We start from the raw sequence: 25,575 nt of genomic DNA, 5'->3' as shown, positions 1-25,575 counted from the left end.
GTTTTAACTTTATGGAAAAAATATTGAAAAACAAACCTTATCGAAAAGGGATCTTAGCAATGGTTCACAGAACCACAGGATGGTTTGTGTTGGAAGGGACCAAAGATCATCTGGTTCCAATCCCCCTGCCATGGGCAGGCACACCTTCCACTAGTACAGGTTGCTCAAAGCCCCATCGAACCTGCCCTTGAACACTTCCAGGAATGGGGCATCCACAGCTTCTCTGGACAACCTGTACCAGTTCCTCACCATCTCCACAGTAAAGGATTTCTTCCTAATATCTAAACCTGCCCCTTTTCAGTTTAAAACTATTGCTCCTTGTCCTGACACTCTCTGGACATAAAAAAAGTCCCTCTCAGTTTCATAGCCCCCTTTAGATACTGGAAGAATAATGTCTCCCTGAAGCCTCCCTTGCCCTGCTGGCCATGCTGCTTTTGCTGCAGCCCAGGATGTGGTTGGGCTTCTGGACTGCAAATGCACACTGCTGGCTCATGACCAGCCCTTCATCCATGAGAACTCCACTGTCCTCTGCAGGGCTGGTCTCAGTGACTTCTTTTCCCAGTCTATACTCACATTTGGGATTTTCCCTACCCCGATGCAGCACCTTGCACCTGGACTTGCTGAACTACATAATATCCCCATGGGCCCACGTCTGGATGACATCCCTTCCTTCTGTTGTGTCAGCAACCCTGCTGAGGCTGCACTCGACCTCACTGTCAGCAGTGAAGGAACTGAAGAGCATCGGTCCCACGAGTGAGCTCTGAGGGACCCCACTCATCACCATTCTCTACCTGGACATGGAGCCATGGGCTACAACTCTGGCAGTGTCCATCCAGCCAATTCCTTACCCACGGAATGCCAATTCATCCATCAAATGTCTCTTCAATCTGGAGATCAGCATGTCATGTGGGACTGCATCAAAGGCCTCACAGAAGTCTAAACGATGACATTTGTTGGTGTTCCCCTGTCAGCCATTGCTGTCACTCCATCATACAAGGCCATATTGCTCAGGCACAATTTGCTCATAGAAAAGCCATGATGGCTACCTTGGCTGCCCTCCTTGTCCTTTACTTGCCTCAGCACATCTTCCAGAAGGATCTGCTCCATGATCATCCCAGATGCAGAGGTGAGGCACACCAGTCTGTAGTTTCATGGTTCATCCTTTCTTCCCTTTTTAAAATGGGAGCAATGTTTCCTTTTTTCCAGTCACTGAGGGCATCACCTAATTGCCATGACTTCCAAACACAGCAACATCAGCCGGTTCCCTCAGGACCCTGAGATGCACATCTCAGGTCCCACAGACTTGTGGCTATTCAGCTTCATCAAATCATCCCAAACCTGCTCTTGGCTTATAATGGAAGGGACTTCACTTCCCCTACACATGCCCAGAGAAACAGCACTTCAGAGAAGTGGGAAGTTGAGTGGACCAGAAAAACTCTGCAATTGAATCCCAATATTGAGCCTGTAACTGCTGCTATGCTAAATATCATTGCACTGATAACACAAATTCAGGGTGCAGCCCCCTCATGAATGGCATCCCTGCCATATTCTTTTTATGATTCTGAGTGAGAAAAGTCCTTAGACCTGCTGGTCCTTCGACCCAGCAGTAAAACAAGTTGAGCCACAAAGGGGTAACTATGCAGAATATATTTTATGCTATTCAGGCACACACAACCATGTTTTTGGCAAAATACGAAAAGCACGTACAAAGGATAAGTTATTGAAAGCTAACAGCATAAAAAGTATGCAGATTTTATTAGGAGTCCTCACTTTGTGCTTCATCTTCTCCAGTGATCTTATTTCTTGCCAAGTCCCTGCATCCCACCATTACCCGCTCCCTAGATGGTCCAAGATCTTCCAGCTGTTTTCTTTGTCTGGTTTCTAATTCTTCCAATCTCTTGCCAAGCAGGGTAAGCTCTCTTTGATGCTGCTCCTCCTTGAAATTTAAAGGAAAAGAAATGTGGCTCTATTACATTTTACACATTTACAAGGGATCAAAATGAGCAATACATTCATTTTCTTTAAGGAAAATAAAAACTGTAAAGTCCAAAACATCCTTATTTGTTACATTTTACTCATCAATGTTTCATGGATATTGTTCTGATATTCCTGATGAACAGAATCAGGAAGAAAGACATTTGCAGATGTTCCTCCTCAGATGAAGGAGCACACAAACCTGAAGTCTCAGTAACCATAAATCTGTAAAGTCAACCTGCTCAGCCTCAGCCAGAGAGATTTTCACCCTCAGCAGCTCAGCCTAAGACACTTTTGACCACACAAGAAATCAAGAGTAGTAATACTGCTTTGTAATAATGAAACCATGGTGTGAGAGCAGCAGTAGCATTTCTTGCTCAGAAGGAGCCATTTAAAGCCTCTGAGGGGAAGGACAAACTATGGAGAATTGGCTTAAAACTACCCAGTTGTTACATTCTGCAACATATCCTTTGTCTTTCAAGTACTCCTTCCTATTGCGAGGAAGGGAACATCTCCAGATAATGCAAAATTTCTTACTTCTGTTCAAAGATGAAATACGCCTTCCTTAAGACTAAGGTCAGTAAAAAAGAACTATTTCAGTACCCTCTTTTGCTGTATTATTTTCACAGCTTGTGATCTATCCCCACCTGAAGAAAAGAGAAGGATGCTGCAGGCCCAGGAGGCAAGGCAGACGATGGCGTTACGCCGACTGGATTGAGGGACGGTATGTCAGGATTCAGAATTATATTCCGGAATTCATTGTGCCGACGTTGCAAGTCCTTTAGCCTCTTCTGGAGTCGAGCATATTCTTCAGAGGAAACGTTCTGTCTAGGAAATAACAGATTTCTTATTGCTCAAGATCACTGTTATCCCAACATAGCAGCACAGCTCTCCACGACTGCTCTGCTGTTTACCACCTCCAGTTCCTACCTATCCTTACACAGAAGAACTGGAAGGTAGATCTGTGTACATTCTTTTGCCTACACATCTGTCTAAATGTCCCTCTACATATTTAACTATCTGCTCTATTATAGATTAGAGTTTACATAAAATAAATTAAGCTTTTAATACCATTCACAGAAGTGAGTCAGAGAAGCCACCTTAATTACTAAAATCAAGCCCTCCATAGGGGCTCAATGAAGAGAGAAAAACCAACTTCATCTTTCAAAGAGGATGCCATGTCTATTTCTCTTACAATTCTGAAGTCTTGTTCACTTCCTTCTTTTAAAGGGCTTCTTGCAACTGTGCCTATGAGTATTTTTTCACTTTTTCTTCTTGAAAAGATAGCCCTGCAGCTGTCTCATAAGCTCTCAGCTGCCCATCCTAAACAGAATCTATTCAAAGAATTCTAGCACAGTAAAGGCCATTAGACTGGACTCTGGTTACTAATCCAGGTAACATGTATTTTCAAAAATACTACATATTTGTAAGTCATACCTTAAGCATATGTAATTTTTCAAGCTAAGAACAAGAAAAGTTTATTACCTATTCAACACTTGATTTTCCTTTTCTAGTTCTTCCATCTTGGCTTCCAAAAGTTCTATTTTCTCATGCATCCTCCTTTGTTTATTGTCATTGAGAGTCTTTCTCTGTCAAACAGATGTTTCAAAAAGCTAAGTAATACCTTAATAGATTAGATCCTGTAAAAATTAAATCTAAACTGTATGTGGTTTCAAGCTGTGACACTTGATAGGATTTTCCTTCTTTAAGGAGAGATGCTGTGTTGTTTGAAGGTGCTTAGACTGCCATGTTGGGAAGCAGAAGAGATGGAAAATGATTCATAGCTGGGAATGAAAGAGGCACAGCTGCCACTCACTTGTTAGTCAGTGACCAGCTGTACTAACAAACATTAACGGTATCTGAGAATCACAAAAGTCATCCTTTAAATGACCACCTAGAAATGTGTATAAGCATAACCAAAAAAGTATGCTTCCTTTTTTTTGTTTTTTTGGTTTGTTTTTTGTTGGGTTTTTTGTTGTTTGGGTTTTTTTCTCATATTGATCTTAACTTTCCATGACCTTAAAAGATACTGGTAGGTTTCATAACCTATGTTCAATGCATAACACTGTTAATTAATCTTGAGGTTTTACCTGCCTTTCCTTCCAAACTATTTCATAAAAAGTAAGCTTAGGAGAAGAAAAAATTTTAATATTCCATCAAGGAAAAGTAGAACATCATTTATCTAGTATCATCCTCTCTTATCAAGGGGTTCACCTCTTTAACAATCAATGCACATGTATGCGCAAAGAAAGCCTCACAAAATCTTTGATGGCATTATAACAAAGTTGTTATTATTTCGCATGTCATTCAACCTATTTCTGTGCTAATCTTGAAGAACCCAATGTATTTAGTTATTATATACAGTAGATTGCAAATAAACTCTTAACATTGAAACAATTCTAGCTGGCCAACATGAAGTTGAACTTTACACAGGCTGGATCATTCAAAAAGGAAGAGACAACATGCCTTTTCCTGAGCAAGAGCAGCTCGACATAGCTTGTTCTTCATTTGCTTGTATTTCTCTTCATACTCTGTGATGCGCTGAGTAAGCATATGCTTCTCCTGCAGCCATTCCATACGCTGATATTCTGAAGTCCTTTGGAAAAATCAGGTCAAAAAATCAAGAGGTCATACAATGCAGCACGTTCAGTTAATACCTTAAGGCTCTTAAAACAGATGCATCTTTTCACAACTCCTACCTTTATATACTTAAAGGATCTGATGTAAATTTTATTGGGTTAACAATCTAATTGTGACTATGACATTTGAACCTGTGCATTATCCTAGGATTTCTTCAATCACATTTTGAAAACTGATTCCAAGAAGCTAATTGTTGGTGCCTTGTTGGATTAGCATGCTGCCAAACCACCTAGAGAAAATTCCTCAATTCAGGTCAAACCATCACAGTAGAACACAAGAGCAGATGCCTATTCCAAACATTAGTTGTCAGAACTGTTGACAACTTCCTTCTCTGTTTAGGAGAGCAGGGTGCTGCCCTATGGGGTCTACTAAATCTTTGTAACTGACTTGCTTAGGACAGGCTCCCAACCAGAACAAGCACCAGCTCAACAGGAAGCTCCCACTAATATGGTTTCTAGACAGCATTCCAGCTGAACACACACCACCAAAGGCATATGTTATCTGTTTAGACTTTTGCATGGTTACAACACACTAAAATTAGGCTGTGTTCTCTAGCAGGGTATAGGCAAGGAGCTGTTTCTCCGTGCTGCCTTGTTTGTTTGGGCTACCTGCATTGTGAGTCAAAGCAGACAAGAACTGATAGCATATTGAATTACATTACTGTTAAAATTTAAAATCAAATGGTGAGATTTTCTGAAGCAGATTTTAAGAAGACCAAGGCCTGGTATTAGTGCATCCACCACTACTCCAGTCCTGGGCAGATGCATTTTACCTACGGGGACTCTGAATGCATCTCCATAAATTTCTCACCAAACCGCCTCTCCCTTCCCCGCAGTAGAAGTATTGGGCATCATCCACTCTCACTTGGGAAACAGTCCTGGCCCCTGTGTCACTTGTCACAGCTCTTCTAGTTGATGTAGCATGGCTTGTATCTCACTCTGGACTGCAAATAACTACTAGCACCCAGGAACCAACGCACTTTGGATGAGCACTGCCTAGCAGTAAAAGGATTTCAGCTGAGGCAACGGTTAAAAATCCTTGAGTTGGGTATGAGAGTTTCTAGAGGTGTTTTGTGTGTGGGTTTTTTTTTTCTTCTTCTTCTTGTTTGGTTTAAATAGCATTAATGCACTGTTCCCAAAATGCTAAACAAGTCCCTGTTTAAGCTTATCTCTGATCTGTATCAGGCTCATAGTTTGCCTTCAGCTTTTTTTCTCCTTTCACATTTTGATTTCCAAGCTTAAGATTGACACAGCCAGATATGCAGCTGCTTTGCCTACTTATGCTCAGTGCTCAACTGGCACTATTTATCTGAAACTTTTTATCTTGTCTCATTTTTTGGTCCCTATTTCACTTTCTCTTGCTTTGGTGCAACTTAACTGTTTGGTGTTCAAGCTCATGAGAATTTACTGAACTGAGGAAGGAGGTTCTATCACTCACTGATTCATAAAAACAATGGGAACATGACCCAAGGCTCCCAGGGTAGCAATGGCACAGACCTGCAGGAATTACATGCATGCTACAAAGTTGCTTCATTTCTGCAGTACCAACCTTATTGCATCTCTCAGTACCTAAATACTTGTACAATGATCTCTGAGGACTGACAAGTTTCTTCCACTACCTTCCCAGGAAAACCTAGTCCTGACTGTTTTGTGATCCAAATATATGTAAATGACAATGCCACTCTCATTCAAGTAACAGCAATGATCTCACTCAACATGTGAGTACACCTCCCTAAAGCAAACATCCAAAGTATTTAATGTGCTAGTGACATATTATTGCATTTGGACTGCAGAGTATCTTCAAATGTTGAATTGAAAAGCATGACTTAAACTAATGACAACATTGCAATTGCAGTACCAATTAGTAGCAAGATGTTAAAACAAAAGTTACATTATACACTTTGGAAATGTCATATTTAATCTGGGACACTGACTTTTTAAAGCACCCACCACACAATAATCCAGTACTAGTTAGACAAATATTTGGTTACTAAACTAGGAAATTCTGAAAAACCATTTCAGACTCACAAACTGATCCTTAAATTCCAGAAAAGTGTTCATTTCTACACGGAATCTGAATAAAATTTGGCTTCCTTAATCATTTATTATCATACTTTGACATGCAGGTCAGGCTTGTGCAAAAAAAGGAAAGTGATGATTTTTAGTTTTGATGAGAGGAACTAGAAGATATTCTATAGGTTTTTATTTACCTCATATAATAAAAAAAGTAGCTAGTGGGAAAGGGAAAGAAGTATTCGCACATATACTGACTGGGACCGTGGAACCCTATCATGCATAATACAATGCTTGAATGCTCTTTTCATGCATACAGCTTAAACACTCTTAAAAGAACTGTCTGAAGCTCTATCCATTTATACCTATAGAAGTTTGACACCCACTTCAGTTAAGTAGAATTTCAATTTATGAAAGAAGTGTATCTCAGTAATCAATAATTAATTTTAACAGCTACAAATGGAAACAAACTCCTGTTTTTAAAGCTGACATGAGGAAAGCTTTTATACACACTATGCCCACAGAACATACAGCCATTTTTTTCAATTGTTCAATATTTCCTGTTCATTTTAACTTCTTGACTTTATTCAGAATCTAAAATCCACAGTTAAGTAATCCATATGAGAAAAACACAAGCAGCATGAAAAGTAAAGCCAAAAGAAAAAAATTACTTCTCTGTTTCCAGTTGAGCTTTCTCTGCCTGAGCCCTCGCATGCTGACATTCTTGTTTCAATCTCTCTATTATTTCCTTCAACTTTTGATTAGATTCCAGCAAATCTTTTTCTGATTGAGAAAGTGAGGCAAGTTGGAGTTGGATATCATTTATTTGCTACCAAAACAAAAAAGATTTTTTCTATTTCAGAAGGTATGCAAATAACTAGCAACTGATTTTGAGATACTGAGACAATGCAAAATGGAGACACCAACTAGCTTTATATCTCTTCATTAGCCTTTTTTACTTGTTTCTTTTCTCTTTACTCAACAGTTTCTCCAGAAGCTTTACAGTAAATCACTACAAGACAAGGGGTTTCTGTTGTAGTTGAAACGAGAAAGATAGGCAGGACGCTTCTGCCACTGAAGTGTCCCCCAGAACTTCAGAAATCCAGTGCTTCATCCCCAGGCCTGAACAGAACTCGAGGACCATGAAATACTTAGCAGCAGAGCTGTGGAGCTTTCCAGGCTCTTCTGTCTCATAACAGACCAAGTGTTACAGCCAGCAGTGACTGTACCAATCAGTTCACAAAATAAGGAAGCACTGAAAAGTCTAACCTCTACAGCCAGCATACACAAATGATCATTTCCCTTTCCTTTTCCTCCCCCCACAAGGACACTTAGACCCCTCAATTTCTGATTTCTGGAGGAAAAGAGAATTGTCTCACAGTTCAAGTGCACACAGCTTGCAGAGTACTTTGATGCACAGCTATTGTTATTACCTACTAAATAATATCACAGGCAAGCAGGAGTTAAAAAAAATAGGTTTGATTTTCAACACTGCCATCAATTGACTCTGCAATAGAAATATACCTCTTTACACTAGTTTGTTCATTTATGAAACATCTGTTAAACACTTGAAGAACCTCAGATGAGAGACGCAGTGTAAATGCAAAGCATTACCTAGAAACAATTTATAAGTCTCCATGGCAACTGAATCTCCAGTTAAATAGTGCATAACCATATTCAATATACCAGTCTATAAACATTCAGCTTTGAAATCCCTGTTACCCACAAAATACATGAAGCAAAAAACTGTAATCCATTTATAGAGGTCCAGGAAAGCACGATTGATTTCTGAACACTTCTCCTTTAAATATCTGAAGTACACATTTCATCCCTCCAGGGGAAAAAAAAAAGAGCCTTAAAAATTCAATCTAATCTTCAAACACAGGACATGGTAACTACAGGAAAGAATGTATTTCTCTATAAAACATTATAATGTAACAAAACCTTACCTGTTTCAGATTAGCATTTTCACATTTCTTTTCTTCCAGCTCTTTTGTCTGCATAGCTTGCTGTTGAATTTTTAATCTAAAATTGTGTAAGACATCCTTATTTTTATCTAATCAAAATACAGATGCTATAAATTAGGACAAATCAGCCTGACAAATAAATCGCGTTATTTGAAAGGCTAATAAATATTTAATGAAAAAAGTATTGAAAATATATTTCTAGTCATTCTTTGAATTCACATAGGAATAAGACTTTTGGAGTATGATTAATTTTATCATGCTAACCTTAAACTACAGTAAACTAAGTAAACTGCCAACCATAATAGCCAACCCAGAAATAGCATATTAGGGTCTCAGATTGCCAATTTCTACTATGGTGCCATTGTGGAATGAGAAATTATTTACTCTAACACTGGGGCTATGCCAGCAGCCAGCACTAAACTAGTTTTAACAAAGGTGTATTGCCAAATTATTACTTCAAAAGGGTCATTGAAAATAACACTTAAAGGTTTGGACGAAAAGGGTTATCATTTCAAACAGTTAATTTTTAATTCTGCACTCTTTTTTACATAGTGCAAAAGATAATCTTGTTTAATCTACACTAATGAACACTTCATAGTGAAGACTTCTGTATCTAAGCTTTCATACTGTCTACTGTAAAGACATTAAGGGGGGAAAATGAAAAATTGGTGCTAAGATTAGAAAAGTCACACTACCGCAAACGCTGAAGTTCCTTTTTGCTAGATTCTTCTGCCATCTGCACAGCACGCAGTTTCTCTTCATACTGATCCTTTTCAGATTGCCTCCAAGAATCTTGTTCCAGTTTCATCTTTTCTAGATCAGCTAATCTGTTTTCAAGTTCTAACCTAAAACATTATTCAACATACACACAAGAATCACTACAAAATGTCAAAAGTGTTTAGTTAAGAGTGGTATTTTTAAAAGTATCACAAAACAGTCCTCTTTTAGAAACTTAGGAGGAAATCAGTAGACATACTTTTCATTCTGTAAGGCTGCAATATTGTCAAAAACTTCCTCTTTGGCAGCTTGCACTTTACGAATTAGCTCCCGATCCTTTTCTACTAAAAGCACTTTATGACGTTCAACAGCTGCAGTAAGAATTTCCTTGTCAGACAGCAATCCTGCATTACACATTAAAAAAAGTTAAACATGTCATTATTGGTAAGAACCTGCTAAGACCCTATATTCAAATAACTTTATAAATTCACAAATCTCAATTCAAACGACATAATGAATGGGGGAAGGAGAAAGAAACAAAACACAAGAAAACAAGAAGTTTCTTGTATAATAGTATAATAGTTATATTTCCAAAACTTTTGAAAACTAACTATTACACTGGCATTTCGTTAATAAACGAAAGTAATTAAACAGTTAACATTATTACAGATTTAAACCCCAGAGCAATTTATATAAAACACTTGTGTCTGGATTTAAAAATTTTTAAAAGTGTTCCACAACAGCTATGCAAAGGTCAAGCAAGAAAATTTTCATTTTCAGAAAAAGCTTTCAGTAAACAGAAACTGGTTGCCAGTGAAACCAGTAACTGGGTTACAACAAATCTCAATTTTAATCCACCTATATTACCAAATGAGACATTTCTAAAACCATGACTTTATAGGCAGGGACAAATTATACAAACTTTGTAACTGACACCCGTATTCACTGGCAAATAAGCCAACATGCTCCAACAGTGACTCCTGGTTATTTAGCTAATTCAGCGATGCAAATGGAATTCCACAGTAAGTTCAGGTTAACTTAAATCTTGCCTGTATTCAGTTTCATATTTCATAGGGCCAAACGCTTCTAGTTTGCAATACACTGTAAGAATATTGTCAATACATCACTTTTTCTTTGCTCTTAGCAAACTTACTATTAAAGCAGGTGAACAGAAGCAATTATTTCAGGAAGACAAATGTACTATTTTGGGGCTATGGCCAATCAGCGAGGACAGTTCTCTTTAAAACTGTGTAATCGTGTAGTTGTGCAATTTAAACACAACTAGTACTAGAAAGCTTTGGCCTTTTCACTCTAGAAAGCTATTTCAAGTTGCCTTGATACTCAGCTGCATCAGCTATCTTAGAGCAATGTCTGTTTCTTTCAAAGAATGAGCTAGGTACTGTATTTTGTTTCATGTGGCAGCCTTATGGAATTGGTATACTTTCCACAGACTCAGAATCAAAAAAACCCCCAACCACTGAAGCTCTGTGGCACAATATGGTTTCAAGCAGAGTATGAAAGACTCAAGACTTTACCAATAATAGAAAAAAAATAACCCTGTAAAGTACATAATTTGAAACAGATTATGCTCAAGTTGTGTCAAAAATGCACTAATTTACATAAATGAAAAACTGCTCTCAATTGTTCTTTGCCTAGTAGAGCAAGTGAAACAACACAATTATTTCAAATACCAAATGAATTGTCAGTCTGTGACCTAGACCAGAAGACTGCTAGGGAGTGTTCAGAGAAAAAAACAGTTGTATTATTCTAACTGAAGTAAACAGATGAAATAATTACAAAATAATTCCATACTTTACCATCCATTTCATTTTGAATCTTGTTTCTCTCTCTTTCTATTTCACTCTTTGTTCTTGCTGCCTCCAGTTTGACATTTGTTACTTCCAACTTATGTGAATGTTTAAGTTCTTTTACCTATAAATTAGTACAAACCAACATCAAATTAACTATTATAAATTTATATATATTTACTTCTGACTAAAGATACCTCAGAATCAAGATAAAATTAAATTAAATTTAATCTCCACAAGTACATCAAAACAGTGATATCCAAAGCCATTACTTCCCCAAGTAATTTCAGTTTGGCAATTACTTATAGTCCCCCTGGCCTCCTGAAGTGCTACTCAAAATTTCTCAAAATCCAGGTCTGCATAGTCTTGAAGTGCATTTTAAATCAAATACTGCTCTACAGACACATCAAATGGCCTCATAAAAGTAAGAGCTTTAAGAACATCAAATCAATGAAAATTACTGCTTGCATGGAAACTTTCTATAGTTTAGGCATTTGAACGCAGTAATTACACGGTCAATGCGAATTAAATATCTGGAGGAAAGCACTTATAATGAAAATCCATTCACAATGACAAATGTAATTACAACCTGCTCGCATATACAAGTGGCAAAAGGTTAAGAATGACACAGTAGCTTATTAAGTAACTACATGGAAGATTTAGTTGCTTATATATCAAGTTGATAACATTCAGGGCAACTGGAAAAGATTTAAGGTGGCTTTTTTAAGGCAGAAAATCCAGAAGACAAACATGCACCTGTGCTCAGGAATAGATTTGAGTGGGAGCAGAAGCACATGGAGGTTACTATAATAAAGCTTCTATTTTCCTCCCTTTGAGAAACATGACTGTAACATTTTATTTTGTCCTGCTTCTGGAGGGGAACAGAGAAGACCAGTTGATACAAAAAATAAAGACTGTAACAATATCCTACATATTCTGGGGAAACGACTGAAAAATCTTTACCAGAAGTTTTCCCTTCCTATTTAGAATTCATGGGGCCCAAGTAGGGTATATTACATAAAGAGGCTTTAAATAGTGGTATAGCTATACCTTATTCCTATGGTAAATTAGAACTTTTTTTAATGAATGACCAAAATTAAATACTTACCACTCATATATATGCACTGTAAAAAGATCTCAAAAAAAAAAAAAAAAAAAAAGTGTACAATCATAAAATAAAACCTCTAAGATCTGGTCCCAACCCAAGAAAGTTACCCAAATATGTTTTAAGACAATGGTCAACTTAGAACACTGTGATGCAATTCTGCACTGAAATGTTTCTGTACAAGCTATGCTGGCATTAACCAAAGAAAAAGGCTATGCTAATGTGATTACTCTGCTCCTAATTTAACCTAAATCTTCACAAGTAACTCCAATGCAGCTTGCTTCCTGTAGCTAACACAGCCCATTTAGAGGATAGTTTTCAAGACCTCCAGGGAAAAAAAAAGGTAGAAAGATCTGTTTTAGGCTGACTGTTTTCATGAACATTGAAAACATGAATATAAGGATACCACTTTGCAAGTCTTGTTCTGTTCAGGAAAAAGATCTAGAAGAAGGAATAATAAGAACATAACCTAAATCTTTAGAGATACTTTCAGGTATGACATGTCTCCTGTAAAGTCATACATTCTTTGTCTTTGAACTGGAACTGAGGGAAAAATTCCATACCTATTTAAAGTCACAGCAGATGACATTGTTACTTTATTTTTAGTCTAAAATATAAGCAGAAAAACATAACAGGATGTGAAAAATATATTTTAGATACCACGAAAGTACTTACTTGAGCAGCTAAGGAATTGACTTCTCGTTCAGATTTGTGGAGTTTGCTAGTTAAGAGAATGTTTTGCTCATGACTTGTCTGCAGTTCTTTCTCAATGCGATCAACCTGTAGCTCCGCAGACTTCTTTTCTGCCTTGAATGAAGGAAGTATTTTTAAGATTTTTGGACCTGTGTTGCCTCTTGTTACTCATTTGAAATGTTTGGTTGATCTGGGCTTTCAGATATTACTGTCTCATTATAATATGTAATATTTATATATAAATATTCATCTTTGCTCAACCATATATTCCAATACAACAAGGGTCTTGAATTTTACTGGAAAGTCACAATTATTTTTACTAACACCTTCTACACAAAATCACTCCCATTTTCAATCCTCCTTGATAAGGAGTGGTGGTAATCTGATTTAGGAGGCAGCAGGTGTGCATACCAGTAAATTACTGGGCTATAAACAGTGTAACTACAATTGGTGTTTAAAAAAGTGCAATTTGCTGGCCTATGCAGTTATACTGATGGAAGAATTAACATCCTGGAGAAGAAATAAAATGGAATTGCAGCATTATAGACTCTGATCTTTACAAGACAAGACCCTGATCTTTACTGAATATCAAAAAGGTAATCTAATACATGATTTCAAACCTTCCTTTTTCTAAATACTTCTGTTTTCAGCAGGGCTCTCTTTAAAGCTGTCTAAGAAGATTACAGCACTTTTTAAGTTGAGATCAGAGCATTTTGTAACTGAAGTATACAGCACTGATAATAGTATAAAAGAAAATGAAGCATCTATCTGCATGCTGCAACTGTGTGAAGAATCTAGATTAAGAGGCTTGCTGCCTAGAGAGGTAGCAAGGACTGACAGAAGGTCTGAGGACAACAGACAAGGAATACAGTGGAATCCTGGGAAAAGTGCAACAGCCTGGAAATACCAAGGAGAGCAACAGCTGAGTACTAAACAACTGCAGTAATGTGGTGAAGAAAGAAGAGGCATAGGTAAGCAAAAACGATGACAGACAAGGAAAGGATTAAAGAGAGGAGTATCATGTGACATTTTTGAAAAGAATAAAGAATTTACTGCAGCAGATTATTAACATATTGGTTTCTAAGTCCAGCTAAGTGGCAAGTGCTGACATGACCTTCTTACTGACTACAAATATAGATATGACTTGCTTGTTTTGAAAGGATAATCATTCAGCATAATCTCTCAGTCGAGAGACTTTCCAAAGTTGAACTGGCAGTGCATGACTCCCAGTCAGCTACAATCTGACTTTAAATCTGAAATGTAGAAATTCAAATTGCGGAGTCAATGGCAAAATTATCAGTGATTTCAGTGACAGCTCTGTCAGGCCAAGTGCTATCCTTACTACACTCTACAGGGAGGCAAAATTAGAAAAGAAAATCTTACCTCTAGAGATCGCATCATGGTCTGCATCTCAGCTAACTGTCGCGCTTGAACTCTTTGAATATTTTCTGCTTGCACAACACTGTTGTGTCTTTCTGCTCTTAGTTCTTCGACTTCTGCTTCTAAGGCTTTTAATTTCTGACACAGTTGCGCCTTTTCTCTGGAAAGTGCCTCCACACGTTTACTGTCCCTTGTGGGATCAACACTAAGCAGCTGATTATGGAGTTCTTCCTTATCTTTATCCAGTCTTGCAATCTGATAGTTGTTAATCAGAAAAATAAAAAAGTTCTTACATTGGTTAGGTGTCAGGCAGCAATAATTACAGTAGTTAACAATTCAGAAAAGAGCAGCAGTGGACATTTAAACATTCATTTGCTTAGAGTAGGAAATTCAAAGCAAGACCACCTGAATGCCTGTTACTAGTGTGGTCTTTTTGAGAACACTACAGAGTGCAACACCGATGTCCTCATTAGCAAGCTGGATGAAGGTATGGAGTCATTTTCAGCAAGCTTGAGTGTGACACCAAACTGGGGGGAAATGGTCAATCTGTTGGAAGGCAGAACTGCTATCCAGAAGAATCTGGACAAGCTGAAGGAATGGACAGAACTGGATCCTCTTCAATAAGAGGAGCAAGACATGCATCTAGATGGAGTAATCCAATGCAACAGTACAGGCCCATAGCAACTGTCAAGGAAGCATCTCCATGGAAAAGGATCTGGGGGTCCTAGTGAACAACAAGCTAAACATCAGTCAGCAGAGCACCCAATCCAATCCTGGCAGATTGGCAGAAGGATAACTAGCAGATCCAGGGAAGTGATCCTTTGTTCCCTTTCCATTACTGGTAAAGCTCTGCCTGGAGTTTGTGTCAAGTCCAGGTGCACACTAAGGTATTCAGAGGGTTGGGGAATATGACATATAGAGACAAGCTGAGAGAACTAAGCCTCAGCTCAGAGAAGAGAAGATGCACAGTGATGGGAAGAGAGGCAACAGGCACAATTTGAAACATGTGAAGTTCCAATTACATATTATAAAAAAGTTTACCATGACGATGATTAAATACTGAAAGAGTCTGCCCAGAAAAAATACGGAATCCCCATCCTTGCAGATGTTCAAGGCTGGACACAGACCTGAGCAACCTGATCTCATTACCCTTCAATATTTTAAACAAGACTTTGGAGTATAAAGAGTCTCTTCCAACTTATCTTATGATTCCATTATTTTATAATTACAACAGAACTCAAATCTGCTAATAACTCCAGACAGCCAACATGACTGGGCCCCGACAAACTAGAAACAACAAACAAACAAAAACCCAAACCAAAACCCAATAACAACAACAACAAAAACCCCAACTCTCCCTTACAAAGTAGTACAAAAGGTACAAACCAATCTGGAGACTGTAATTAACAAACATATAAATTCATAGATTGCTACACTTCAAAATAAGTTACATTGACTGAATAAAATAGTGGGACCAAAAGAGTGAGAAAGGTATGTAAGAATTCTCTCCATATTTGGAGATTAGTCCAAACTCTGATCTGCATCAGTCCTTTAAAAGTTTCACCAGCGTTCTCTAGGAACAAACCCGATTTCTGCAGCAAAAAGCCCTTCAAATGCCTTTTATGAGCAGATTCAATTGCATTGTATGCCCAAGCCATCATTTAAGAATTAGGATGTTTTTATAGCCACCTTGTGCAAAATGACATGGAATGTTAAAAAACCTTTGAGAGAAACCAGATCACACTGTGCCCTGGGCTCAAGGTAGTTGCATTCTGTGTAAGCGTGCTAATTAGCTGCAGGACTAGCAAAAACTCAAAAAGCCCATGAGAGAGGCAGGCTGTAAAGCAGCATGTGGGTTTAGCTCCAGGAAGGACAACTGTTCTGTTTTTAATGCACTACATTTGCAAACTTGGATTGATTTTGCAAGTGATGATTGCTTTGATTTTTGTCTGATGTTTGGAGTAATACACTCAAATCTGGCATCTTAGAATATATGCTTCCAGACAAATACTTAAATGGATATGCAAATGACATCTGCAACTCATTTACAATGATGTATCTACTTAAAACATAAATAAGCTGACAATTAATTTAGCTACCTACACTTTCGAAAGTCCAAAGAAATGAACAAATGGTTTCTTCAGGAGCTAACACAAATGAAATAAAGTTACCAAAGTTTTCAGTTTCCTTTTGATTATCACTATCTTGATCCAAACTAACATCATGACAAGTACATTGCAAAATGTACCCTTATCTGCTCTTAATAATATATCTTCCTTGATAGGTTGCCACATAAGTAATTTAAAGCCTAAACTTACATTGGTTACTTTGATAATTTATTAATTTCAAATTAGCATCATGTCACAAATCACAAATGTGATTCAAAACAGCATTAAACACACGTCATTCACCAGAAAGCAAGTTATTCTTACTTTTAATAGCACAAATAATATTGCAAACCATCACTGAACAAATCTACAGAGGCAGCCTTAGGCTAAGTCACAGAAGTGCTTTGAGAATAAAGAGAATAGAAACAAACATGAAATGCAGTCAAACTGACAACCCTTCAAGCACCAACAGTTCCACACTGTTCAAGCAGCTTTGTCAGAGAGACTTTCTAAGCTACTATAATATTCTACATACCTCAGTCTCATATTTTATTTTCTTCTCTTCTAAAATATGTGCATGTTCTTCCTTTTGATGCTCAAATTCTGATTTCAGAAAGGTATGGTCATAACGAAGTTTGTTATATAGTGTTCTGTATTTTTCTACTTCCTAAGTTAGGAAAAAAAAAAATTTAAAGTTTTCAAATTTATTTCCTTTAAATGTCCAGGCAATGTTCCTATTACTTCACAAGTTATCTCTGATTAACTAAATGCTGCCTCCTCCCTCTTCCATAATTTCAACCTTCCCTGCCTGGGACAACAGTACCAGAGAAATAATGCCATACTTTGCTCCCCTTTCAGTTTTAATTTCCTAAGGTTTTAGGAACAACTATAAAGCAGCAATCACTACTCAAAATAAAATAAAATTTCAATACCTATGACTTACATTTTCTAGCTTCTGATAGCGCTCTCTCATAGGAGACTCCAATTCCTCATACATTTTTGCTTTTAACCGTTCTAATTTTTGAGGAGTTAGCACCTTAAAACAGAAAAATATCACAAATAATTAGTCATATTCAGTTATTTAGACTGTGATAGGTCACATAGACAGGAATAAAATATTTCAAATGTGTTTTTAGGAATTTTACTTGATTTTCTATGTTTTTCTAAAGAAATTTCAATAGTAGTTACAGAAGCAAAAAAAGTATTAGTGAACTAAAAATATTCTGGGAAGATGACAGAAGCATTTGGAATGTCAGCATTTATCGGTAGAAGAAACACAAATTTCAGGCTGAACTGCCAAGAGATTTATCTCCTTTGTGGGGGATGGGGGAAGGAAAAGCAGTCTCAAATAAAAGATAAAGAATTAATGTCTAACTTAAACAGTAAGTGAACCAAGCCAAAGAGCTCAAAACAAGCAACACCAAACAATTATTTGCAAAGCACATTAGATGTGTGTTCTCCAACAGATACATGGGCACTGATTTAAATGAAAAAAATCATCAGGAAAGATTCCTTGCTTTAAGCTCTATTCTGTACAGTATTTTGTAAAATTTCTTGGTATGGTTCACACAGCAAACTATCTACCAAGGAACAGAATTTAAAACAAAAAATTTCCTCCACAACTATACATAGTCTTATATATTCTACTTTTCTTTCACTTATCTGTACCCTGAAGTCCCTGGAAACTAGTCCTAGATATGGTACTGAGGCACATCTTCATTCAGAGTCTGGGATCTTTTGGTTAGAGATTATATTTGTTTCCTAAGAACATGTCCTGCACTACTTTAAGGAAACAAGCAGTTACATAGAGTGTCACCCAAGTTATTTTAAATGTTGAGGAAGGAGTTTTTTTGTTTGATTTTGGTTTGGGATTTTTTAAGAAAAAGAAAGAAGAAAGCTGTCATCACAAAGAGAAACAAATATCTATCTATCTTTCTAGTCACTTATCCTAACAGATTTAGGCACCTAAGTTACCCTCCAAGACAGATGATTCTCCCCCTTAACAGCAGAGCAAGCACAGATAGAGACTGAGAGTTTTACACAGCACCTAACAGGATTTGGATGATTCAGTTAAACAAGGAAACACTATTTTCAACCCACAGTCACTCTAGAGAAAAGCCATTACTTAGATTGGGTGAATTTCAAGACATTTGAAATATATCCAAGGTGAGTATATGCATGTTGCATTAACAGAAAAATATGCATGGTCCTACTACAGGATAAAAATACATACCAAGTCCTTCCAGTAAATTATCTCACCTGCTGCTTCACTTGTTCCAGCTCTTGTGTTTTAGCCAGCAACTGCTCTTGAAAGTCAGCAAGAAGCTGCTGAAACTTGTCATGTACAGTCTGTTTTTCAACTAACAACCTTTTCAGTTCATCTTGTGATTTGGTATAATCCTCTTGCAATCTGAAAGATAAAATACATATTTACTTTATATTCACCTTTTAAAATTAGACCTTAAAGCTCAAAAGACTCACACACAGAAGCAAACATATGGACACCAAATAAGAACTAAGCTATTAATATCCTCTTTCTGTAATATACTGAAAAGTTATCCCACACTTTTAAGCATAAAAAGTGCTGCAGAAACATCACCCGCAACGTCTTAAGGTACTTTGAATTGTTTATTTTCTAATATGAACAACATTCAAATCTCTCCTTACACACAGGAATAGCTAACACACATCTCACACATACAAATAAATCCCTTCTAACATTTAGTTTCGCCTTTTAACAACTCAAAGAGAGAAACCTGTTTAAATTGATGTACCTTAGATGTTCTGCCCTCAGAGTTTGGTAATTTGCTTTGTGGTGTTCACTTCGCATTTTTTCATCCATCAAAAGTTTTAGTATTTCTTGTGAATTAGTTGCTTCACCACTTTCACCCACAAGAGGAAGGAGGTTGCCCAAACCATCCATTTTATGAGGACCGTTCACGATGAGTATGGAGAAGACAAGATTAATGTATAACTAATCTACAAGACCATCCACTCGTTATGCTGACATCTCAGAAGATCAAGACACCTGAACAAATACAAGGACATGTAATTAGCATTCAACTACATTCACAGTTCAAAGGTTTCACACACTGCTTTTGCTTTAAGTACAGTAGAATCCTGGTTCTGCTTTAACACAGCTTAGAAACCTTTACTGAAAGTGCAACTCTTCTCTGCTCATGCAGCCTGCCTTGAGAAGTAATAGCACTTCCAGGGGCATAGAATACATTTAAACATGAAGGTCATTCGAGTCAATACAAAATAAGAACAAGCACTACTATCTGAAAGATTACATGACATGTTATTTTTACGAATGCTATACACTGAGACTCCAACCATGATGCCCTAATTATGCCTTTTTAAACAGTTCAAGCAGAAGTCACAGACAGCAGATACACAGCTTTTCTTACTACTTGTTAAACAACTCTGTCACACGGTCCTAACATGTTGTGTTAATCAACACACCAGTATTTCAGCTGGAAGAAAAGCAGATAATTCTCTACTGAATTCCTATCAGGCCCTCTCTGGAGAAGAACTAAGGTATCAGGGACAGCCTGGAAGACACCTGCCCACAGTTCAGTCCTGAAACATGTCACTTCCTTATTTTCAAAGCTTGTGGTTGCTTGTGATCTTTCCAGAAAGACTTTTGCAAAATGTGAAAATATCAGATTGGTGGGAGGAAAGCTGCAAATCAAGAGCTCCTGAGAAATAACGAAGTATTCTAATATGTCTCATTAGTGCTTTTTGATAGTTGAAGCAATAGGTATTAATCTGATCATTACTGACACTTCCACAGGATCTGGGGGAGGGAGGACTTTAACTGAATTTTAGGGAAGATACAAAGATTTGAAAACAACTACTCTGCCATTTTAGCTTTTTGCATAGCTGGACTGATGCCTAAGAAGTCCATGTGTGCAGTGTGCAAAGTGTACCTTTGTATAAAGTAAAACTCAAACAGAAACAATGATAAATCCCTACCATCACTACAAATACCTCACCTTCTTTACATGCACAGTTGCATGTATATTTTCTACCACTGCACTCTTTCATGGATGTATCTTAAACACTTACAATTTGATTTTATAAACCCCTGAACTATAAGCAAGATGAAAATCTAAAAATATGGGGAAAAAACCCATTCCACTAAGACATGATAATGTCAAGAAAGTGTAAATGTAGCACTTTCTTTCCCATTTTTCCTTCCTCCATTGCTAAAATGAGAAAAGGTCAGAAAAAATCTACCACTTATAACATCAGTCTAGGCAAAGCAACAACAGGAAGTTTGTATTCTGCTGTATTCAGCTTTACCCAAATTTGCTGAGAGAATGCAGACGAAGAAATCAGAATAAGGAACATTCTCCTCTGTGGCTGTCCTAAATGTACAACCAATTTCAAACATTAATGACACAGGTTTTGAAGACCCTTCTAATCAATACAATCACTTTTTCACCCCTGAATTTTGTTGGCTGTTGAGAAACAACAGACAACAGCAATGTTCAAACTCAATATAAAGACATTTTCAATTGTTAAACCAACAGCTGGATGAGGAGAACAGTCAGTGATGCTAAAGACAATAAATTACGTGAGAGGAGAGAAAGCTCTGGTACACAGAGAAAATTCAAGGCAGCACGTCCCTAAGAATTTCTAAGCATATAAACAGGGTTAACATGATCACTATTAAAAGCAAACAAAAACCCCACACCAACAATAAGAACAAACCAAAACAACAAAAAACCCCCAACAACCAGGCAACAGCACTTTGCTTTCATTTGTTATAGATACTAAATGTAACTATCAAACTGTTAGCCAAAGCTCAGAATTAGGAACACAGCATTTAAAGTCAGATCTGAATCCTGCTGCTTACTTGAGTAAGAAGTATTTATGAAGTAGCACAATGGAGATAAAGTCAAAGACACCAAGAAAACACTACGTTTTCTGAGACAACGTCAGCCAAAAGGTAAGCTGGAACACAGCATTTTCTATTCTCAATTCCAAGCTACTGCAGGTGAGAAGTATATTCTCTCCTCACAGCTTTCATTACTATCAAAAAGTGCACAAATTACAAAGCAAGACGCACACCTGGCCATGTATTCATATGCATGAAGATTTCATGAAAAAGATAAAAGGATAAAAGAGAGGGAGATAATTGCAGCTGACAAAACAATGCTCCAGACTGCGAAAACCTGTTGTAGTTAAGGGAACAAAACTCTTTTGGCTTGCAGGGACATCTAGCGGCAAATGTAATGATTTGCATTCCTGGTGACTACTGTGAAAGAGACAACAGAGATTTCATTACTTCACGACAGCTCTTTCCTCGAAAACACAAAGAGCAGTTAATAATATTTAACCTATTCACATGCAAAAAAGTTTTTTCTTGTTCTGGGGTTCTTTTCCCCACATCACAAAATAATTTCTGGCAGTAAACTGCCAATAGTCATCAATATTTAGGGATAGCAAGACTTTAAGTATATTACCAACCAGAATCTCTTCTGTGCTAATGGCTAACAGTAGTTGCTCACAGTCAGTGAACAGGCCTTAAATAATCTTCATACACAAAGACTACACCCCTAAGTTTTGAGAAATACTTTAAAAGAACACTAGGTTCTTCCTCTCTTGGAGATGTGTTGAAGAAGTGGAGAAGCATAAAACATACTTTAAAGAAACCAAACCCGCCATCATATCTAAACTTAATTCCATATCTACTTATTTGCCAAATTTTATCAAGCTGCCAAACTGCAAACTTGTATTAGTCATCCCAAATTCATACTATGAGACTTTAACATCATTTTCCACAGGCATAAATACAAAGGCATTGGTGCAGAGTCCTGAAACCTAGGAAATGCACACTCTATAGGTAAAATGGTAACACTGTAGAATAACTAAGTGAAATAAATAAATTACATTTCCAATAATCACCTTTGTTTTGCCTTTCTTCTCCAATTATTTCTCCTCCTAAAGAGAGAAACACTGCTGAATGACCTTCTATACATCTCTCCCCCTCAGAGCTGCACATCATCAAAGGGCTTTTCTTTTGCAAGATTTTTCAGCTATATTATTTTAACTTTTTCTTTGCTACAAGCTCTTAAAAGTGAGACTATTTGCATTTATAGAAAAATATGATATATCAATATGATATTAATTTTTATGGCATCTTGTTTACAACAGCAAGGCTTCCTTCTTGCTCACCTGGCATAACCAAATAACATGACTGCACCATGTATTGGTCATTCCCCTGAGTGCCATACATAACTCACTCATGGCTCTTTTCCATGCCACACTTAAAACACTTAAATTTATTGTGTCCGAACACAGTTTTAAACAGCTAGATGATACAATGAATGAACATAATTTTGCAACAAAAAAACCTGACAGTATTTAGCCTTGTGTCAGGTTTTGCTCAAGCAGTAAAACTCTCAGGAAAATCTGTGAAAGTCAAAGAGCTTCTTCACACAATTCATGGTCTAAGTCCTATGCCTGCTTCTCTCACAACTCCAGACCTCTTTTATTTGCACTTTCTTTTTTGGCTAATCCAATTAGCCAAGATCCTCTGAAATAATGAGCTATTTGCCTGAAAGAGGGAAAAATTCAAGGAAAGCACAGCCTCATTAAAGCAACTCTTCAAACATCACCCCTTCTCATCCCTGCTCAAGAGTCTACAGTAAGACCAGATAATGATCTAATACAAAAGTGTAATCCAACACAAGAGCTCACTGTCACCAGGAACGGGAGGGTTCCACTCCTTGTTTCTTTGTCCCCATTCCAGTGTTTGTCATTCATCAGACCCCTTCATGAACTGTTTTAACTCAAGAAGCCAACACACTCAAACGAGCAGAAGACACTCAATAGTTTTTCTGTGAGGTCAGTGAGTCACATGAGCTCATGGAAAAATCCAGCAAGAGACATCATCAGTGAAAGTGGGCAGCTGGTACGGACTAGGGGAAAGGAACAAAGAGCCAAGTAAACAGACAGGAGGAGGAGCAAGCCTTTCTCCTTTCAGGAGCAGAGAGCTGGCACAGCACAGAGCTCAGATGTTCACAAAATCACAGCCTTGGACTAGATACCCAGATTTTACACAGTCACAATTCAGTGAAACAAACCCTATCTATCTCAAACAACTATGCAACACATTCATAACAGATCAGACTTCCCATGAACATCAAGTGTGTAACAAAAAACACCCCAACCCCCTACTATATATTTTGAGAAATGTGACAGCACACCACATTCTTCTTTACCAGTCCGTATTCTACTGATCTGTCATCAGCAACTTGCAGCAGTCAAAGCAATCACCTTAAAAAAATCTAGGGAGGCAAAATCGAAGGGAAACTGAAAATCCTTTGTTAGCGAGTTCCATAACCTAGACACTGCTCAGATGTTATTGCAGAGAAAACACTGAAAATCAACACTTAACACTTTTGTGCACCTAAGTGCAGAAATACTGGAGAATATCTGTATGACAGCTGCTTTACAGAAGATATCAAGCTCATGCAAACTATTATCACTCCCTCCACAACAGTGTTCAAGGTAAAAGTTTCAACAACCATTAACCATATATTATTGCAGTACCCATCCCTACACACTGGCACATGGTACCACCCTCTCAGTTTCTGTCTTACACTACAGATGTGATTACTTATTAGGTGAAAAACAACAAAAAAGGTTCTCTCTTAACTCAGGGTTAAAATTTGTGCTTTAGCCACATACACTACCAAGTCAACCTGACAACAGTTATTGATCAAATTGAATTTTGAATGGGAGCTACACCTAGTAAATTGAGCTGTAGCCAAGAGCAGCCAGTCTCCACACACCATGTATGATTTTCGCTGTTTTTTCATGGCAAGAAACCTTCGAACACATATAAACTTTCACTCACTAAAATCTCATTCAAAGTTCTACTCGGGCATACAAACGGCTGCTTTTTTGCAAGTACCAGCTGTAGTCCACAAACAAAAGGCTTCTGAAAAATCTCTTCTCTTTCACATGGACTCAAAAATCGAGATGTTCAAGGAGGGCACGGGTTTCACATTGGCATATATATCCCACACCTCCTGAAGGCAGAAACATGATTTTATATAGACTCTACAGTACGTGGACGAAGACCGAGTGAGAGGCCAAGCGAGCCGCTTAAGTCATTGTGACCTTTTTGCTGTTGGTTTTTTTTTTTTTTTTACTTTTAGACGTAGGCGCTCGGTCAGAGGAATAACACTAAGGCGGCTAACACACATCCAGAAGCACAGAAGAATAATAATTATCCTCACAGCGAGAGCGGCTGAGGATCGCTGGTGGAAAGCAAAGCAGACAAGCGTAAACACTTGAATGCCTGCAGCGAGCGAGCTCCTCCTGCCCCTGAAATGTGCCAGGCGATGGCGAAGGCGGCAGGCCCCAGAGGCCGCAGCAGGCCGCTCCCGGAGCTGGAGCAGCGGGCGCGGAGCGGCGCTGGGCTCTCCCGTCCCGGCTGCGCGGCCGGCAACGGCGCGGGCCGCGGGGAGGGCGCGGGGCCGGGCACAGGCCAAGGGGCCTCCCCGCCTCCCCGCCCGCCCGCCCGCCAAGAGCTGCGGCCCCACGCACGCAGAAGGGCCGCGGTCAGCCCAGCCCCCATCAGAGCCCGGCTCCCCCCTTACAGCCCGGTCCTTCGCTCGCCCCGGCTGCCCCTGGCGCAGCGGAACCCCCGCCCACAGCCCAGCCAGACGTGGCTGCCGCCGGCCCCAGCGATTTAAAAATGGCGCCTCTCACCTCCCGCCGGCCGCGCCGCCGCCGGGACCCGCGGGGCGCGGGGCACGCTGGGAGCGTTGCCGGGGAGACGGGCGGGCTCCGTGATGGCGGGGCCAGCCCTCAGGGCGCTCTGAGCGCTCGCCTCGCTGCTCTCGCCCAGAGATCGGCTCCTACGAGCGGCTGGAATACTGTAAGCACGATCTTCTCGTAAACATCCTAGTTTTCCCTCTAAAATCTCTTTGAATGAAGAAAGAGATCTGATCGGTATTGGCATTCCTCTAATAAAGCTAACAGCCCTTTCATAAGGATTAAAATTGTTTTCAATGAGTATATTAGAAGGTGGGTATTGGTGATGAAACGCACACACATCCCCAAAGAGAAAGCGACAAAAAAACCCCGGAGGCAAATGTCACATTTGGCAGCCCGGGAGATTGCGGCTGCAGTCGCTGCCCAGAGGTG

General features: G+C 38.5%; 1 protein-coding gene across 4 annotated transcripts; it reads right to left on the bottom strand.

Moving 5' to 3' along the window:
• Positions 1–1,632: 1,632 nt before the first annotated feature.
• On the bottom strand, positions 1,633–25,206 carry CEP83 (centrosomal protein 83). 4 transcript variants are annotated; one of them, XM_059846786.1, is made up of 16 exons: positions 24,663–24,807; positions 19,179–19,432; positions 18,664–18,814; positions 17,348–17,440; positions 16,940–17,071; positions 14,300–14,551; positions 12,899–13,030; positions 11,128–11,242; positions 9,570–9,714; positions 9,289–9,438; positions 8,576–8,651; positions 7,298–7,455; positions 4,441–4,570; positions 3,460–3,563; positions 2,622–2,802; positions 1,633–1,936 (listed from the first exon to the last, which is right to left on the bottom strand). In XM_059846786.1, exons 2-16 carry the CDS (start codon positions 19,325–19,327, stop codon positions 1,757–1,759), a joined length of 2,148 nt encoding a protein of 715 aa, XP_059702769.1. In that variant the 5' UTR covers positions 19,328–19,432; positions 24,663–24,807; the 3' UTR covers positions 1,633–1,756. The 4 variants fall into 4 exon arrangements, with proteins under 4 accessions (XP_059702769.1, XP_059702766.1, XP_059702767.1 ...); XM_059846783.1 differs by lacking the exons at positions 1,633–1,936; positions 2,622–2,802; positions 24,663–24,807 and adding an exon at positions 25,138–25,206 and having other exon boundaries at positions 3,475–4,570; XM_059846784.1 differs by lacking the exons at positions 1,633–1,936; positions 2,622–2,802; positions 7,298–7,455 and having other exon boundaries at positions 3,475–4,570.
• Positions 25,207–25,575: the final 369 nt, after the last annotated feature.

Source organism: Haemorhous mexicanus, chromosome 5 (genome assembly GCF_027477595.1).
Source record: "Haemorhous mexicanus isolate bHaeMex1 chromosome 5, bHaeMex1.pri, whole genome shotgun sequence".
NCBI lineage: Eukaryota > Metazoa > Chordata > Aves > Passeriformes > Fringillidae > Haemorhous > Haemorhous mexicanus.
This window is presented reverse-complemented; position numbering and strand designations above follow the sequence as displayed.